The sequence below is a fragment of the Phocoena phocoena genome, chromosome 2 (assembly GCF_963924675.1).
Source record: "Phocoena phocoena chromosome 2, mPhoPho1.1, whole genome shotgun sequence".
Classification (NCBI taxonomy): Eukaryota; Metazoa; Chordata; class Mammalia; order Artiodactyla; family Phocoenidae; genus Phocoena; species Phocoena phocoena.
Genome location: NC_089220.1, coordinates 10,180,551 through 10,199,359, shown reverse-complemented (window position 1 = coordinate 10,199,359; position 18,809 = coordinate 10,180,551). Strand labels below are relative to the sequence as shown.

The window sequence follows — 18,809 nt, the reverse complement described above, 5'->3', positions numbered from 1 at the left end:
TGGCTTCTCGGGGCTGGGCCTGGTTCACCAGGCTGACTCGTGGCCCGGGGTCAGCACACCAGCAGAGCAGCCTCAGAGGGAGGTCCGGCAGGCTAACGGCTGGCCTTGCCCGCCGGGGCCCAGCGTGGGCCCAGGAGAGGCCCACCAGCACCTCTGAGCCTTGGCTGGGGGTGCACACAGAGGCACCCAAGGGTACGTTATGGGGGGTTTGTAGGCAGAGGCATGAGCCCAAGGCCGGGCTGCTAAGGAGCCATCAGGAAGTGATGATAGGGCCCACGAGGGCCCGGTGGGTTCTCTTTGTGGAGAGTTGGGGCAGAAAGGCACCCAGGTCTGTTGAATACCTTTGATGTGCTGGGTGACCAGCATCGAAGTTTCTCCCTGGATTGCCTCACTGTGTGACCTCGGGCAAAGAGCTTGACCTTTCTGGGCTTCAGTTTCCATTTGTAAAACAGAGCTACTGTGAGGCCTAAGTGAGATTATCTCCAGCGCCTGGCATACGGTGACCTCCCGGCAAAGGTAACTTAAGTCATTCAACAGGTGGTTACTTAGTGCCTTCCGGGGGCCCGCTGCTGTTCCAGGCACTTGGAGTACTGTGATAAAAGTGACAAAGGACCCTGTCCTTGTGGAGCTTCATTCTCCTGTTGTTTCGCCTCTCGTGAAAGCTCAGAGAAGCTGGATTCAGACTCTGAAGTGAACTGTATCTGTTCCAAGAGGGGCCCACGGAGAACTCACAGGAGGGGCAGGGGTTTGGTTTGGGTCACAGGTCATGTCATGGGTCAGACCTTTACGGCCTGCAGGACTAAGCGGCCAGGGCCCAGTCCTTGCAGCGTGGCCCTCCCCACCCTGCAGCTCCCTGCCACCCCACCGTCTGCTGGGGGTCCCTGGAGATGCTCGCACAGTGCCGTGTACGTGGGGTTCCTGTGGGCAGGGGGCGCAGCAGCTTGTGGGGTGGGAGCTCCTGCATTGCCCTGGCAATGGGACCTCACTCTGGCTCTGCTTGGCCACTTCCTTACCGGAAGCTTTCAGGGCTTCAGCGGCCCCACCAGTGGGGCAGGATCCATGGATTGGGGTATATGGATGGTGGGGCGGGGGGGGGGGGGCGCGGGGTATATGGATGAGAGATGGGGATCGAGTGCGGGGTCCGCAGCACTATTGTCGGTGGTTACGTGCTGGCTCTGATGATCGGAGAAACATTCTTCTCTCACTTTGAAATGTCTTCCTCGACTCCATAGCTCAAAGCTGTTTCCAAGCAGAGGTGCTCTCTGCCTTAGTTAATTAGCATCTATTTGCAAACCAGCAGTTTAAGGCTAAAATCCTTTAGGATTAGGTAACCTGATTAGGTCTGACAGGACGTTGTCAGGCGAGGCCTGTCCTTTTTCCATAACATCCTGGAAATTTGGGGCCATGATTTAAAAAAACAAACCACCAATTAGAGTCAGCCAAGGCCAAACCCAGAGTATTGCACCTGATTTATGGGCCAGTATACTGAGGCTGTTCTTGCAGGGGTGTGACCAGGGTCGTGCCGACGGGGAGGGGGGCAGGGACCACCCGGGCTGACTTGGGTCACCCTGGGCTGCCAGGCTGGGATTTAAAGGCGCCGGAGCAGAAGCTCACTCCACTCACCCCTCCCAGTGGCGCCAGTAAACACACCTGGGACCACGAGGGGGCGCTGGAGCTAACTCACAGCTCCATCACAGGGCAGGGCAACCAACCTGGGAGCCATTTGTCAGGAGGGGTGGATCTTAAATAGTACTGAGTGAAGGAAAAAAAAGCCACGATATCTATAGAATAATTTGTATGCATATTTAAAACACGTGCATACATAAAACAACTCTGTATTTTAAAAAAGACATACATTCCACTTACATGAGGTCCCTAGGATAGGCACATTCATGGAGACAGAAAGCAGAGTGGTGGTTGCCAGGGGCCGGGCCATGTGGAGATGAGGGGTAGGGAATGGGGAGTTAGGGTTTCATGGGTAGAGTTTCAGCTGGGGATGACGAAAAAGTTCTGGAAAGGACGGTAGTGGTTGCACAACGATGTGAATGTACTTAATGCCACGGAACTGCACGCTTAAAAATGGTTACGATGGTATATTTTGTGTTATGTATGTTTTAGCCCAGTTTTAAAAAGGCAGATACGTATTGAAAGACGTACCATAGGGAATACCTGTAGAGGGTGGGGGGATGGCAGGATGGGAACAGCGATCAGGGATGAAGGGGGAAAAGGTGACAGAATGCCTTGCAGAGGCCGGTACTCACAGTGGGTCTCTTGAACCCTGCGTGTGATGAGCTTGGCTCTCAGTGACCCAGAGGCCCCCACCCCCCGCCCCCAAACTGCTGTTTAATATTTTTCTTTTAAGTTGACTTTTAAATAGCCTAAGTAAATTTGTCTCGAATGCCCAGTCGATATGACTATGGCAAGTGGAAAAGCTAGGGAGGCTTCCCTGAGTTGAGGCCCGTTTCCCCTTCCTGACCCACCTTTAACATTCTCATTTTGACTGGTGATGGCGGGCTTTCTAACATCTTAAATACTTATCTCTACATATGTAAGATTAATTCCTTATACTCCTTTCCACTCTCCCAGCGATACCTTCTCAGAAACTGCCCATCAAATAGAACTGATTTTATGCACCCTCCCACACCATTTGTCGTCTTTTTTGGGGGGCAGTCCAAGAGCGAGCAGCGTTCAATACAGCTGCGCTGCTTTTTAATCATCCATTGTTTAAAAAGACCCAAGCTGTAATTTTAAGTCTGCTGTGGGTAAAAACAAGACTTTTTGTTGGTGAGATAGGTAAATAACGGGACTTTGGAATGAAAGGAGACGGCGGGTGGGTGAGTGCGTGAGATGGGCATTGTCGAGTGGGGACACGTGCTGTTTCTGAATAGTACCTGTTTGTCATCCTGCCTTACCCTCGGGTCAGCAGAGGTGGATTTTTAAATTCTGAAACTCATGGGATCCCGTGGCTATTCGCTTTATGAGCACACTGTATGAGTGCAAAATTAACTGTACACCAGCCATTGGTATTTATTATGCCAATAATGTAAGTCTTCCATGATTTAGAATAGGTCCAAACATGTTCACTTTTTATAACTATGCCAGTGAAGTTAGTAAGTTAATAAGTTTTGGACTTCCCTGGCGGTGCAGTGGTTAAGAATCCGCTTTCTACTGCAGGGGGTGTGGGTTCGATCCCTGGTCGGGGAAGATCCTCCTGCATGCTGCGAGGCATGGCCAAAAAATTTTTAAAAAGTTAACAAGTTTTGTTTTAAGTTAAAAAAAATTGCATATGAAAATGGAACATTTTATGCTCCAAGTCCGAGGCCTTCTCACCCTTCAAAAGAGGCTAGCAAATTGGAAAGGAGTTAAAGGTACACTGGAAGCCTGCTTTCTCCTTGGTGCAATTAGAAGGTTTGAAGAAAGTTGAAAAGAGATTAATTTTCGCCCCCAATGTCGCCAATGTCTTCTAACCCCCATGTCCAGACATCACCTATAAATGATCTCTCACTCCACCTGTGATGAGCAGCCCTCAGACTGGGGGACCCTGCTGTAGGCACTGAGGTCTGGGGCTGAGCACTCTGCCTGTAATGGATGGAGGGGGAGCTGCAGGGGCCCAGCCTGAAGGTGAGAAGGCCCCAGACTGCCCTGCACACAGTGTTCCTTTGAGGCCTAGCAGCCGTGGTCCCTCTAGAGCTCCTGGACTCTGAGCTCTGTCTGCTTAGCAGTTTGGCTTGGTAGAATTTCCATGGGCTTCAGAGTCAGGCAGAACTGCAGCAAACCTCTTCCTGGCACAAGGGACCCAACCTTGTCAGTAGAGTGGGTTTAGTAATTGTCAGTCGGGATTAAATGAAATAACGGGAATATGTAAGCCTCGGTCCCAGAGCTTGGCCACACAGCTGGTGTACAGTAATGGCATCCGTTGTTATTTCATACATCTTGGGCTTAGGGTAGCAGCAGATCATCAAACCATCCTCCATGCGTTGGCTTTCAACCTCATGGTCACAGGATGGCTGCTGGAATGCAGACGTTGCATCAGTATTAAGTCAGGAAGAAGGAGGAGGCGGACATGCTGTCTCTGTTCTTTACATCCCAAACCAAAAGCCTTCCCCAAAGCCCCCAGCAGATTTTTTGTGAGTCCAGTTGGCCAGCCCCGGTCACTTGGCTGCCCACAGCTGCAAGGGAGGCTAGGAAAATCAGTAAGGAGGAGGTTAGGGTTGTTATGACTTAGCCCAGGCATTTTCCATCACATTGCCCAGAGTAAAACAGGAATCCTGTTTGTAGGGAAGAAATGGGTAATGGCTGATGGGAAAGCAGCCCATAGCATCTGCCCCAGGATGGTTATTTGATTCCTCCTGATGGCTCTCCCCTGCTCTGCCAGCCTGCCACTGTGGTGTCAGAGCAGAAGTGAGGAAGGAGCCTGAGACTGACTTAATTTTGCAACAAAGTTTGGGTACAGAATAGAAGCTTCCGGAAACAACACCTAGAATCCCTTCGCCCACCCACAGGCATTTGCACGCTCTCTTCCTTCTTTTAGAAATACTTTTCCTGTTGTTTTTAGGGACAACATTCATCTTCTCACTGTTTGGCTTTCGTCTGGGAAGATGCCCGGGCGTCCCACATCTCGGGAGGGCATGTTTGGGGCCACCAGAAAGGGAGAAAAAGGAACAAAGCATGAGTTCAAGGGAGGGCCCAAGCCTGATTCAGATGGGGTGGGGCAACCAGGGAGGCTTCACCGGGGAGATGGCTTTTATTCATTCATTTAACAAACATCTCATCCCCTGCTCTGCTTCGGGCCCTGTGAGGGCCCCTGGGGAATCAAGTGAATGGAAGGTCTCAGATGGTTTGACAGCTGCCCGCTGGCAAGGGAGGCCCGCGTGACTTTGGAGTCTTTGAGGGCTGGGAGCTTCCAGGCCCCCCAGAAATGCCGATTCCCAGTCACAGAGCCTGGATGCCGAGTACAGGAATCAGAGCCAAAGAAGCTCATTGTCAGACAGAAGTTTAGAGTCTGTCCAGGGTGGAGACCAGGTAAGCCTAGAAGTCCCTTACGCCTCATTGTACGATTCTGTGGGCCAGCTCTCTGCTGCCGGTGGTGAGCTCTGGAGAATCTCATCGTCAAAATTCAACCCATTTCTCCAGATGGGAAGGGGTTTGTAACACCGAAGTCTCCTTTTCAAGCACTGCGGTATTGGGTGGAGGCCACTGTCTAGTCAGTGAGGAGGCTGAGAGGCCGCCTGGTGACAGCTGTCAAAAACGATGGCCGGGGACTTTTCCTCTAGTGGGTTCCCGGCCGTTGGTTTGCTAAGTGCAGCTGGGCCCGGCAGGTGCTGAAAGGTCGGGGTCGTGGACCCCCGCCAGGTCTCAGTAGCGCGGAGGTGCAGGCTGTCGCCGAGGGCCGCGCTCCGGCCCGGGGCCCCCGCCCCTTCCCCCGGCCCGGCCGCGGCCTCGCAGTTCACCCTGCTTGTGACGCGCCCCCGTGGAGGGCAGGACGAGGCTGCGGCCGAGGGCGCCCTGCGGCAGGCTCCGGCCCTGGGGGGCAGCGCCCGGGCTGCCCGATCGGTACCTGTGCCAAGTGGCGGGGGGGATGGCGAGGGGGAGGCGGGAGAAGACGAGGCAGACCTGCTGGACACTTCGGACCCCCCCGGGGGGAGGCGAGAGCGCGGCTAGTCTGGAGGATCTGGAGGACGAGGGGACCCACTCTGGGGGAGAGGGCGGCAGCGGTGGAGCCCGGAGACGGGGCAGCGGCGGGGGCAGCGTGAGCAAGACCTGCACCTACGAGGGCTGCAGCCAGACCCCGAGCCAGGTGGCCGAGCAGCGCAAGCCGTGGTTGTGCAAGAAGCACGCAACCAGATGTACGAGGATAAGTACAAGAAGCAGAAAAGCCACCAGGCCCTGAACTGCGGTGGGGCCGCCCAGCCTGGCGGCGCAGGAAACGTCAAACTTGAGGAAAGTGCAGGTGATACGCTCTCCACTGTTCAACAGAGAACAGGAGCTTTTGGGGATCGACCTGCAAGACCTACTCTTTTAGAACAAGTGTTAAATCAGAAAAGACGGTCATTACTAAGAAGTCCAGAAGTGGTGCAGTTTTTACAGAAACAGCAACAACTATTATATTAGCAAGTTTTGGAGCAAAGACAACAGCGGTTTCCAGGAACATCAGTGTGAGGGAATTATCAAGAAGTCCTACACGTTTTTTATCTTATTGTAGTGGATGGACGTATTTTTATACTAAAGATAAATGGGGTAAGATTTGCCCGTAGAAGGTAAACAGTCATTTTCCTGTGAATGTGTGTGCATTTGGGGACAAATACGTATCGCGCGTTGTGCATCTATGACCCTGTTTCTGTTCTGCTATATTTGTTCATTTGTTTTTTTAGATTCCACATATAAATGATATCATGTAATATTTGTCTTTCTCTGTTTTCACTTCACTTAGTATGATAATCTCTAGGTCCATCCATGTTGCTGCAAACGGCAGTATTTCATTCTTTTTCTATGGCCGAATAATTTTCCACTGCATATATATACCACATCTTCTTTATCCATTGATCTGTTGATGGGCACTTGGGTTGCTTCCATATCTTGGTTTATTGTAAATAATGCTGCAGGGAACATAGGGGTGCATATGTGTTTTCTAATTAGTGCTTTTGTTTTCTTTGGATAAATACCCAGAAGTGGAATTGCTGGGTCATATGGTAGCTCTATTTTTTAATTTTTCTGAGGAATCTCCATACTGTTTTCCATAATGGCTACACCAATTTACATTCCCACCAATGGTGCACAAGTGTTCACTTTCCCTCACCAATACTTGTTATTTGTTGTCTTTTTGATAATAGCCTTTCTGACAGATGTGAAGTGATACCTCACTGTGGTTTTGTTTTTTTGCGGTACACGGGCCTCTCACTGCTGTGGCCTCTCCCATGGCGGAGCACAGGCTCCGGACGCGCAGGCTCAGCGGCCATGGCTCATGGGCCTAGCCGCTCTGCGGCATGTGGGATCTTTCCCGGACCGGGGCACCAACCCGCGTCCCCTGCATCGGCAGGCGGACTCTCAACCACTGCGCCACCAGGGAAGCCCCTCACTGTGGTTTTGATTAGCACTTCCCTGATGATTAGTGATGCTGAAAATCTTTTCACGGGCCTGTTGGTCATCTGTATGTCTTCTTTGGAAAAATGTCTATTCAGATCCTCTGCCCGTTTTTTAATTGGGTTGTTTGTGGTTTTGATGTTGAGTTGTATATCTTCTTTATATATTTTGGATATTAACCCCTTGTTCAGATATATTATTTGCAAATACCTTCTCCCATTCAGTAGATGGCCTTTTCCTTTTGTTGAAAGTTTCCCTTGCTGTGCAAAAGCTTTTTAGTTTGATGTAGTCTCATTTGTTTGTTTCTGCTTTTGTTTTCCTTGCCTGAGGAGACATAGCCACAAAAAACGTTATTAAGACCAGTGTCAAACAGCCTACTGCCTATGTTTTCTTCTAGAGAAGTTTAATGGTTTCAGGCCTTACATTTAAATCTTTAAACCATTTTGAATTTATTTTTGTGCACTGAGGTATTATGTTCTATAAAACGAATCAGTTTGGAAGTTACAAGTTGATACCCCTGTGTGGTGGGCCTGACCCTGGCTCCCTGCCCGCCGGGGACCATGGCGTCTGGGATACTAGTCACACACCCGCAGGTGCTTCTGTCGGGGGGAGGTAACATTCACTGTGTCCTGCAGCCAGCAGTTCAGAGGCTTTCTGTTGGTGAAAGCCCAACAGCTGCTTTTGAAAATTGTTACAGCTTCACTCCTTTTTCTGTCTTTCAGAGTGAAGCATCTTTCAACCTAATATCAGAAAAATGTGACACTCTATCAATTCTTCGGGATCACCCTGAAAACAGGATTTACCAGAGGAAAATCCAGGTAAGGCAGAGGGTCAGAGGAAGGGGAGCCTAGATGAAACGGGCTGGAGTTGGGAGCAGAGAAAGAGGTGCCACTTTGAAGGTAAAAAAGGCTTCGCATTTGGACCAGGCTCCTGGGCAAATTAAAGGGCTCCCAGAATATTGTGATGTTGGGCATTTGCCTTAATGAGAAATCCTTTTGCTGCAAAGAGAAAAAAAAAATAGCACTTTTGTTTTTAAAAAGCTAGGCAGTCTCCTAAGTGTTTCCTTTCTCCCTGAGACCTCAGTACGACATTGCAAGGTCAGAACTTCTATTACCCGCGTTTTACAGCTGAGGGAAACGAGGCACAGAAATTAAATGGCAAGCGCACGGCCCTACTGCTAGTGCGTGGAGGAGCTGGCAGTTAGACCAGGCAGGCTGACCTCATAAAAGGCGTCTTTGTAACTGCCCTGCAAGGGCATCTCTCAGGAGGGAAAGCCCACTCCAGCCGGGCTATGAAAAAGTGGGGGTAGGGTTGCTGGAAGGATGCAGGGACAGTCACAGAACAAGAAGGAGCCTGGGTGCTCCCCTCGTGCCCCCTCTCCACCTCTCGGCTTCCCGCCGGGGCAGGAGCAAAGGCTGGGCAGCACACTGACTCTCGTGTCCCCTGGAACCCCCTCGGGAGCTGAGATGGAGTTTTCAAGGAGCGCATCCTTCCCTACGGCCTGCCTCTGGTGGGCCCTGTCAGCTCCACTCTGGTGGGACCCCTTGAAAACCAGCTCTGCTGTCAGAACCCTGATGGTAGGCAGGCCCGGGAGGCAGCCATGGGGACTCCAGGCCGTTTCAGAGGGAAGCTGACAGCCAGGAGCAGAGCCAGAGCGGGTGGCATGGGGAGGCCACACCTCCCAAGAAACCCTTTGAAGGACTGGCCAGACTGCTTGGAGAAGGCTGGGGAGGCCCTTCCTACCGACTCTGCAGCCTCCTGGCCCACCTCACAGGCATGCCCACCCTCACTGCCCCACCATGCACGCCGCTGCACCTCCTCTCAGTGCCATACCTCCAGGAAGTCTTCCTGGACTGCTGAAGTCTGATGTAGATGCCACTGCTCCGTGGCACCCCGGTGCTTCCCCTGTCCTCCTGTCACGATCATCTGACTGTCCATCTCACCTCAGACTGTAGGCTCCCGAGGGCAGGGCCGTGGGACCCCCCACCCCCCACCCCGTTCGTGCTCAGTGTCTGACACAGGACACACTCTGAGTAGTTTTATTTTTGTGGGATGAGAGTTGGGACACGGTGAAGGGCAGCCAGTCTGAGAGGAGGGAGCAGGTGTTACGTGGGGGAGGCAGGGGCCCCGGCCCTGACGGGACACGACGGTGGTGCTGTTGGTGCAGACACCCACATTTCCTCTGCCCCCCGCAGGAACTCAGCAAAAGGTTCACTGCGATCCGCAAGACCAAGGGGGATGGGAACTGCTTCTACCGGGCCCTGGGCTACTCCTACCTGGAATCTCTGCTGGGGAAGAGCAGGGAGATACTCAAGTGAGTGGGGCACAGGGGATGCTGGGTGGGCTGCCAAGGGGCCAGCTGGGGAGGGACAGTGACCTAGCGGGCACTCTCAGCCCGCCGGTCTCAGTGCGCTTAGGCAAGTCGCGTTGGGTGCGTTCTCGAAGACTCACTGCGAGGAGAACACAAAGAAGCGTTGCCCCATTGTTCTGGATGATCTCGCTGACCTTGAGTAACCCAGGCGTCCACCTGGTCAGCCTGGATCCAGAGTTGATGCTGTCCAGGGTCCCTCTGTCCCGCAGCTGCTGCCCGTAGAGATCCTCCCTTAGACCCTCGGGTTTTGGCTTAGCTCCAGGCTTCTCATACTTCAGCATCGGTGCAAACCCGCTGGGGTCTTATTCAGACGCAGATCCCAGTTCAGTAGGTCTAGGGCGGGGGATTCCGCATTTCTCACAAGCTCCCAGAGAAGCCGCCCCTGCCGCTGGGCCTCGGACCATGCTGGGGAGCAAGGAGCTGAGAGCTGCTTCTTACCCTTGGAGGTCTCACAGCCCTTACAGGATTGGATGAAGACCCCGGGCTTCCTTGTCAGACACCCTTCCCCACATACCCTGGGGAAGGGTGCAGAGCGGTCACAGGTCACAGAGCCCCTGTGGTTGAACCGTGGACCCCGGCACCAGAACTCCTTCGCCGAGGCAGGTTTCTACCCTGCCTTCCGTCCGGGGCCCCCTTGCTCCTGCAGCCATCGCCCCACTGGGTGCCACACGCAGACTGTGTTGTGGGCCCTGGGGATGCAGCAGCAAACGAGAGAGACAAAACACCCTGCCTGTGGAGCTGGCATCCTAACCGGAAAAGAGGGACAGTGGATACGAAGCGTACTTGATGTGTCAGACGGTGATAAGCGTTGTGGGAAGAAAAATCAGGCAGGAAAGGAGGCCAGGTTGTCCAGGGGTAGAGGCTGCAGTTTTAAGTAGGGGTTGGAGAGGTAGGGGGGGCAGGTGGGATAGGGCCTCACGGGCCTTTTTAAGGACTTGAATGTCGGCCTGAATGAGATGGAGCCACAGAGGGTTCAAGAGAGCAGGGGGCCTGATGTGCGGCCTGCTACGTGCAGGATAAATGCCGCGGCGCGCAGCCAGGGAGCAGCAGGGGACGTGATCCGGGAGAGCCCAGAGGAGGGGTGGTGACGGTGGCCTGAGCAGGTGGAGGTCGATCGCAGAGCCCTGCAGGGGTGGCGCCAACAGGATTCACTCGTGGCTGGAGTGGGGTGTGTGAGCAGAGAGAGGAGTCGAGGATGGGTGCCTGGGGTTTGGCCTGAGAGTTAAAAAAGCAGGAGCTCCATGTTGCTAAGTCCGAAATCCTCGTGGGCCATCCAAGCGGGGTCCAGTGGGAAGTACCAGGAGGGTGTTACCCCATTTTACAGATGAGTAAACCGAGCTTCGGAAAGGTTAAGTGACTTGCCCAAGGTCCCACTAAAGCTGGTGTGTGGCTGAGAGGGCCTGTGCTCCAAGTCCTGACGCCGTCCTTCTCCTCCCTCACCTCGTCGGGGCGGGAGTCCTGCCCTGGGTGTTCGTCCCTCGCTTGACTGGGTCTGTGTGTCGCCGTCTCTGTGTCCCCAGGGCTGGCACGGCGGGGCCAGCAGTGGTTGGTAAGGAATGAGTGGGGGGATGCGGCGGGGCTCAGGAGTGTGTGGCCAGGGAGGGGAAGGGTGTGAAGGTAGGAAAGCTGGGAACAGAGCTGTGCACATTCACAGCCTCACAGAAAGTGGCCAGAGGGGCCCTCCCAGCACCCCTCGTGGAGGCCTGTTACCATCACCCATGCCATGCGAAAGGGGAGCCTATGGCCCAAAGCCGGAGAGCGACTTAGCAGCAGGGCTGCAGCTCCCAGCACAGCACTCCTTCCTACACCTGCCCTGGCCAAACCGGGCTCAGATACGCCGGCCGGCCCAGCCTTTGGTGGTTTGCCTTTCGGCAGAAGCGCCTCACCTTCCAGGTTAGATGGTTCCACTTCACACACACCACCCTCCCCTCACCTCCCCTGTCCCACAAGTCACCTAAGCCTCCCAGGCCTTTCTCATTGTGCCTTTAGTCCCTCGTGAAAACCCTAGAGTCTGGTCTCCCCTCCCAGGGGACAGGCTGCGGTTACGCCCGTGCCAGCTGGTCCCCCAGAGCCTCTCCACTTGGTCCTCCTTGCGGGGGACGCACCCCCTTCTGTGGCCCAATCACTGGGACTGTATCTCATCTCTGCTCCTGAACTCTGTGTCCTGGGGCAGCTCCTCGCCATCCCCAAGGGGACCAGACAGGTCCCAGATGGGGCCGTGGCAGTGGGGGGCCTGCAGTGGGAGCACTAACAAAGCAGGGGTCCCTGGACCAGGTCTCGAGGGATGGCCAGTGCTGGCAGAACTTTAGTGGCTGTTTGGCGGGGAGGCCTGATTTGTGGTGTGAGTCGATTTCTGTAGTACAAATACTCTTGTCATGATTTTTTTTTCCCAAGCTACCATCATGGGGTCACTGAACAGGGAGTTGGGAAGAGATACGTAACACATGCTATAGTCCAAATCATATTGCCACCATCCACGCACAATAGACAAAGATTACCTCAAGAGCACAGATTATAATTTGTGTTTTAAAGTTATTTAAGTTTACATAACTTGATTCTTAAATAATGGCTGTTTAACACCTGGATGGCAAAATGCGTAAATTTAACAACTAGCTCTTGTGAGCAGGTACAAACCAGCGCTAGCACACCTCTGAGAAGAGCATCCCTGGCTAAGGGGACAGTGGAGGCTCAGGGTTTGAAAACGCAGATGGGTAGTGACTGTGGGGTGTGAGGGAAGCTGTGAGACTTGACTAGAGATGAGGCTGCTGAGCTCGGCAGGGGCCCTTCCAGGACACCTGTGCTGAGGAGCTGTGTCCTGAGGGAGAAGGCTGTGGCAGGTCACTCTAAGGTCCCTGTGGAGAGGGGACCAGGAGTGAGGGAAGGCTGGGTGTGGCCCAGGCCAGAGATGGTGTTGACACACCAGGAACCATGGGGACAGGAAGGAGGGACAGAGTCAACAGACCTTCGAAAGGTAGAATCAATGTATCTGGGAGTGGGTGGTGATTACCTCAATTTCCTCATCTGTGAAATGGGTATACTACCCACCTCCCGTGACTGTACAGGGGAGGACAGAACAAATCAGTGTGTGGTCCACGTGGAAGTGCTTTGAAAAGTAGAAACGTCCTACTAGAAAAAAAGTCCTAGTAGAAAAGTGACACGTACCCTCTCAGGTGTGTATGGGGGTGGTGGGTGAGTGGGATGACAGCTGATGTCACAGCAGCGCCCCCTGCAGTTCCTTGTAAGTACCAGTCTTTCCCCTCCAGGTTCAAAGAGCGTGTACTGCAGACCCCAAACGACCTTCTGGCTGCTGGCTTCGAGGAGCACAAGTTCCAAAACTTCTTTAATGCTGTGAGTTAACCTGGGCACGACAGCTGAGGGGCCAGGTCCTCCCTCGCTGGCAGAGCAGACAGGAGCGGGCACTGGCCGGAGTCCCCTCACCGCCCAGGGCTCTGTGGTTGCGCCCCTCTGGCTCCTCCCAGCTGGGGAAGGGCTGAGGGTTGCTTCCTGCTTGTGGGGACGTCGAGGGAACAGGGAGCCCAGGGCCCTGCCGTCTCTCTGGGAGGAGGTGCCTCCTTTGGGGCACTAGCTCTCAGGCTGGAAACTTCCCCCAGCCTCCTTCAGCCCCTCCCCTCTCCACCCCATTTCCCCGGACCCCACTAGTGAAGGCGGTGGGGTTGGAAGACTGTCAGTTCTGAATCTGTAAATAAGAATTGCAACCACGGCAGTGAGGAGGGAGACTAACCGCTGCTCCTTAGACGTGACTCCGGGCTAGGGGACTCACTACAGAATATCTCTAACCCTGTTACTGAGCTTTGGTGGGATCTCTGATTGATTGATTTTGGCGCCTCAACTTGAGGATTTGAAGATGGAAATGCCCGTGGAGGGAGGGGCGGGGCCTGCCCGTCCCCTGGCTGAGGGCCCAAGGGCTGCAGTTTTACAGTGTGGTAGAGCTCGTGGAGAAGGACAGCTCTGTGTCCAGCCTGCTGAAGGTGTTCAACGACCAGAGCTCCTCGGACCGAATCGTGCAGTTCCTGCGCCTGCTCACGTCAGCCTTCATCAGGAACCGCGGAGACTTCTTCCGACATTTCATCGATGAGGAGATGGACATCAAAGACTTCTGCACTCACGTAGGTCCTCGGGGCCCAGGCTTTGGGGACTCGGCCTCTGGCCCTGGGCTCCGCTCTCATCCCTCTCTCCTTAGGAGACCTTAGCACCAGCATTCCCTAACCAGGGAACCTGGGTGTCATGTCTACATTGCAATTCAAAGAGCACTAGGTTAGCAAGCCGGAACACATCCTCCTTCTGCCCAAACTGTGTGGCTTTGGGCAAGTCACTTTCCCTCTCTGGGCCTCAGATTTCTCATCTGAGAAATAAGGGCTTTGGACTAGACTGTTTACAAAATTACAGAGTAGCAACCCCAGAGTCACATTTGCCCAAGACCTGTTTTGTTTATGATGTATGGTATTTACCTGAAAGAGCTGCCAACATTTAAACATTGGGCAATTTTCGTATGAATGTCTGGATTTCTCTGGAAAAATCAGAAGATCCAGCTTCCCAGGCCTTATTCCTTTTTGGTTTTCTTTTATAAACTTATTTTTTATTTATATTATTTATTTTTGGCTGCTTTGGGTCTTCGTTGCTGTGCGTGGGCTTTCTCTAGTTGCAGTGAGCGGGGGCTACTCTTTGTTGCGATGTGCGGGCTTCTCATTGCGGTGGCTTCCCTTGCTGCGGAGCACAGGCTCTAGGTGCACGGGCTTCAGCAGTTGTGGCTCACGGGCTCTAGAGCGCAGGCTCAGTAGTTGTGGCACACGGGCTTAGTTGCTCTGCGGCACGTGGGATCTTCCCGGATCAGGGATCAAACCCGTGTCCCTCGCATTGGCAGGCGGATTCTTAAGCACTGCGCCACCAGGGAAGTCCTTCCCAGGCCTTCTTCTTGCCCGGCAGTCATCAGCAGGAGCTAAATGGCAGCTGCCCTAGTTATTGGGACTCAGTAGGCAGCTTGTCTCTCCATTGACTCACCCACTCGCTCACGTAGCCCTCTGTAAGCACATAAGCTTGAAATCCCTTTATGATAAAGTCCCTTTCTGCTGAGATTCTTTGACTCTGTGCATTAGGAAGCCCAAGCTGAAAAACTCCTGCTCCCCTTTCCAGATTCTTCAAAGTAGTGTCCTCTTCTCACAACTAGGGGGTCCAGAATCAAAAAGATCTAGATTCAAGCCTTGCAACCGTGGCAATTTCTATGTTACCTCCTCAGTGAGCCTGCGTTTCCTCCTCTGGAAAATGCAGATGTCAACATCTGCCTCACAGGTTGTTGTGGAGATTATTTCCCAGCGCAGAGGTTTTGACCTAGGACCACGAAAGCCAGGGTTGGACCTCTCACTTGTCCTCTGCCAGGCCTCCATCCTCAACTGGGTTGTTTTTTCATTGTGACCTTTGCAGGAAGTAGAGCCCATGGCCATGGAGTGTGACCACATCCAGATCACGGCCCTGTCCCAGGCACTGAACATTGCCCTGCAGGTGGAGTATGTGGACGAAATGGACACGGCCCTGAACCACCACGTGTTCCCCGAGGCTGCCATCCCTTCCGTTTACCTGCTCTATAAAACTTCCCACTACAACATCCTTTATACAGCCGATAAACGTTGATTAATTTTAGGCCACGCAGTGGAGCCTGTCACCTAACGGGACTGCGCTTTTGCTTTTTTTTTTTTTTTTTGCGGTACGCGGGCCTCTCACTGTTGTGGCCTCTCCTGTTGCGGAGCACAGGCTCCGGACGCGCAGGCTCAGCGGCCATGGCTCACGGGCCCAGCCACTCCACAGCACATGGGATCCTCCCGGACCGGGGCACGAACCCGTGTCCCCTGCATCGGCAGGCGGACTCTCAACCACTGCGCCACCAGGGAAGCCCTACGGGACTGCGTTCTGAATGGAACATTTACAGCTTTTCAAGTTTTTAAAGCGATTTAGACTATAGTTAGAAAATGTGCAGCCTTTTGGGCAGAGTCACTGGGAAGAAGGTCTACTCACTACGGACTGGTGGTAACTTGGCGATATTTTTAATATTTATCTTCATGGAGGATCAAATGTTTTCTAACTCTGGGCTAGGAAGCCATATGCCCTGGCTCTACCCCAGTTCTGAGACCTTGCATAGGACACCTCCTCTCTCTGGGCCCAATTCTTCGTCTGCAGGAGGTTCCTGCCAGGGTTGACATTCCATTGTTGTATAAAAATGGGGTCCTCTGGTTTATTTTCACCAGGGGCAGTGCCTCTCTATAGGAGAAGAAAAGCCCAAGATCAGCTGTCTTGAGTGACTTACCAGTTCTATAAAAAATCAAGTCCAGTCAGCTGTTGGACTGGACTTGGGCGCACGGTGAATTGAGGCCAATTTGAATGCGAGGGCTTCAGTGTACTTCCAAGCATTCATGACTGTTTTCTTACCCCTGACTTGAGGAAAAAGATACTTTTATGCCAAAGTCTAGAAAGAGGCCTGTAGCCATCAGCGTGAAGCCCGAGTTGTTGGGCCCCTCTATCTCCCTCAGGGCCACAACTGCCTGCTTTCTGGCGGGCAGCCCTGCAGGGTTCTGCCGCCAGCCCCACCTGGACAGACACTGAGAAAGCCTAAGGTCTGGGACCAAGAAGGTGTCTCATCGTCCCCAGCACATCCTGGAAGTAGAATATGGATCCTCAGCCAGGTGGAGACATCGCCCAGCACATGTAGCCGTAGACTGCAGCTGAGCAGAACAGACAAGGTTTTCTGAGGCTGTCTTTGGCTTCCTTTCCCCTTCCCCCGCTTCTGTTTGGCTTATGGGCTGGCTAGAGGTTAGTGGGAAAGAACAGAGATAAGCCGAGGAGACTGGCAGTGGGGAGATCACCTCTGGGGAAACTGCCTGGTAGCCAAGAGCCCTGGTGCTTGCCAGTCTCCCTGTTCATCCGCCTGGACACATGCCCCTTAATAACCTCCTCACCTTGCTGCCTCAGGGTCTCGAGGAGCCCTGGCTGGGCTGGGGCGCTGCCAGCAAGCTCTCTTCCTCTCTGGGAAGAAATGGAGAATGCAAGGGCGTGGAACTGCCTTCCTTAATCGAAGGCCTCACAGGTTCCATTCTGCAGGGGTTTGTTAGAATCTGTTGGTGCTGCAGTGCCAGGGTGTGGTGTCTGCCGACAGGCAAACTGTGCACCAGGAGGACTGGGTGACAGACTGCTCCCAACCCTTGTATACATATGTCAGTTTGGTATCAGTCTTCCGCCTTTGTGAAAACTGATGTCAGGGTGCTTTTAATGCCAGGCAGGGACCCAGGTTCCCATACTGCCCTTGGCTGGAACTTGGACCCCAAGGGCTCAAGCTGAGTGACTGTCACTTTTTCACAGGAATGTAAAGCTGACCCTGATCTCTGAATTGGTTCAGTGATCCCACCTTGCTCTGGACAGGAGTGCTGTGACAAGTATACTGTAAGGGTGGGGTAGCATGTTACCTGTTTTGTGAGTATCACGATCCCTGTTTCCAAACTGAAGGACACTGAGCTGAATCTTGGCTGCTCTGAGCAGTTGTGAGGTGGGTCCCGGGCCTCCAGCTGGGCTCTCGAGCACAGTATAATCAGCACTGGCTGCCGCTTAACGGCATTTGTAGCTTGTGTAGCATTCGCAGAAGCAAAGCTTTCTCTTTGGCAGACAGGCTGGAGAAATTCCCCCCGAGGTGTGTCTGTGCTGTGTTTCCAGGCCGGAGAGGCTGCCAGTGCCCATGTGGGACCCTCTTCCCAGGAGAGATCCTATCAGTTTAGAATCAGAATGCCCAAGAGAGGCAGGCTGTTTTCATGACCTTCCTCTCTGCTCTCCCATTTTTCATAAAACCATTGGCCAAATCCAAACCACTGCTCTCTTCCCTTCACATCTGCCCTCAGATCTTGCCTCTGAAGGGAAAGCACTATGGAGGAAAGGAGTGGCAGAATTCAGAGAAGCTTTAAGTAACAAATGTAAACTCCAGTCACCCGTGGACACTGCCCTGCTTATGTACCGCAACCAGTCACGCCAGCAATCACACTCCCTGGGTAATTCTTCACCCACCCCACAAAGCCTTCTCTTTGCAGACCAAAAGCTGGAAGGAAGGTTGCTTTCAGAGTTTGTCTTTACAACTGCACATGTGTTACCTTCCTTCCAAAGGGAACTTTACAAACCAGTGTGAATATCTGGCAACAAAAAACACTGTCCTTGCTTTTGGTTCCTACTTTAAGCACAGACTGGCTCTGGAGCCACGCTGCCTGGGTTCAGATCTTCAGCTTTGCCACTAACTAGTTATGTGACCTTGGCCAAGTCCCTTCACCTCCAAGTTCCAGTTCCCACATTAGTGAAATGGAGACAACACATCACAGAATTATCGGTTCAAGTGGAACAAGATTACATGTGAAAACAATCGCAAGACCTGGCGCCTAGCGAGCGCCCTACAAGTGGGATGCTTCCCCCCCATGGACCCTTCCTTCCCAGCGGGCTGCGGCAGAACACTGCAAGATGGGAAAACACGCCACCTTGGCAGTGGCACTGTGGTTTCCCAAACAGGGAAGAAGTCTAAGGACCAAACGCATTCCCGTGCTGAGCGGAAATAGGGGCAGGGGCTGTGGCTCAGTAAATGGTTCCCCAGGGGCCCCTTGTCCCGTGGGATGTAGGCCAGGCCCACAGCTTCCTCGGGCAATGGGTAAAAACATTTTCCTAGCATTAAAATGGTTTCCATAACAACTGTTCGTCCTGGCTTCTTAATAGTTGGTACCTGGCATGCACCAAAAATCAACACTACTGTCCCATGGGGCTTGTACGTGTGAGTGGACTAGCACGGGTAGGAGTGTCCTTGTTTAGTGAAAGGTCCATACACTCAGGAAATTCTGTCCTTGGGCTGGGCTGGAGGTGCCAAAGGAACCACAGGCCTCACCAAAGCTTCACCTCATCAGGTCAGAGAGCAAAACTGTCAGGGAGGCTGGCCCTATCTTTTAAAACCTAGCTCTTTAACACGTTACCCCACAAAAAGGAATTTGCTGTTAGAGGGCAAGGACAGGCTGTCACAGGACATTAGTGGCTCTGTTTGGCCTGTGACAAGTGTCCTCAGGCCTCTCATGGCTCAGGTGCTGCTAAGGGACCCTGACCCTGCGTATACTTCCACTGTATCATTTGGAAAATGGAGAGCCCCCCTGCCATCCTCTGATAGCTGTCACTCAGGGGCTTCACAGACTAGGGCTGTTTTCTTCTGCATTCTCCTCTCCCAGTCACTGGTGACACTGGGGAGACAGGCTCTGGCAACACTGCTGACTTTTAAAACCAAAGCAGTTTTCTCAACTTCCCTTGGGCCTACAAGGAAATACCCAAGGTTCTTATCCCA

The 18,809-nt window shown here is 53.1% G+C and overlaps 1 protein-coding gene and 1 pseudogene across 1 annotated transcript; both read left to right on the top strand.

Annotated features, from left to right (window-relative positions):
• Positions 1-3,588: 3,588 nt before the first annotated feature.
• LOC136118325 (regulatory factor X-associated protein pseudogene) lies at positions 3,589-6,159 on the top strand (annotated as a pseudogene).
• A 1,481-nt stretch (positions 6,160-7,640) lies between these two features.
• On the top strand, positions 7,641-15,097 carry OTUB2 (OTU deubiquitinase, ubiquitin aldehyde binding 2). The gene is made up of 6 exons (XM_065871633.1): positions 7,641-7,673; positions 7,803-7,898; positions 9,276-9,394; positions 12,715-12,799; positions 13,384-13,578; positions 14,891-15,097. Exons 1-6 carry the CDS (start codon positions 7,641-7,643, stop codon positions 15,095-15,097), a joined length of 735 nt encoding a protein of 244 aa, XP_065727705.1.
• Positions 15,098-18,809: the final 3,712 nt, after the last annotated feature.

Coding starts and splice junctions, on each gene's coding strand:
- OTUB2 (XM_065871633.1), top strand. CDS start 7,641: ATGGCGTCTGGGATACTAGTCACACACCCGCAG. Junction 7,674..7,802: donor TACTAGTCACACACCCGCAG/GTGCTTCTGTCG, acceptor TCTGTCTTTCAG/AGTGAAGCATCTTTCAACCT. Junction 7,899..9,275: donor TTTACCAGAGGAAAATCCAG/GTAAGGCAGAGG, acceptor TGCCCCCCGCAG/GAACTCAGCAAAAGGTTCAC.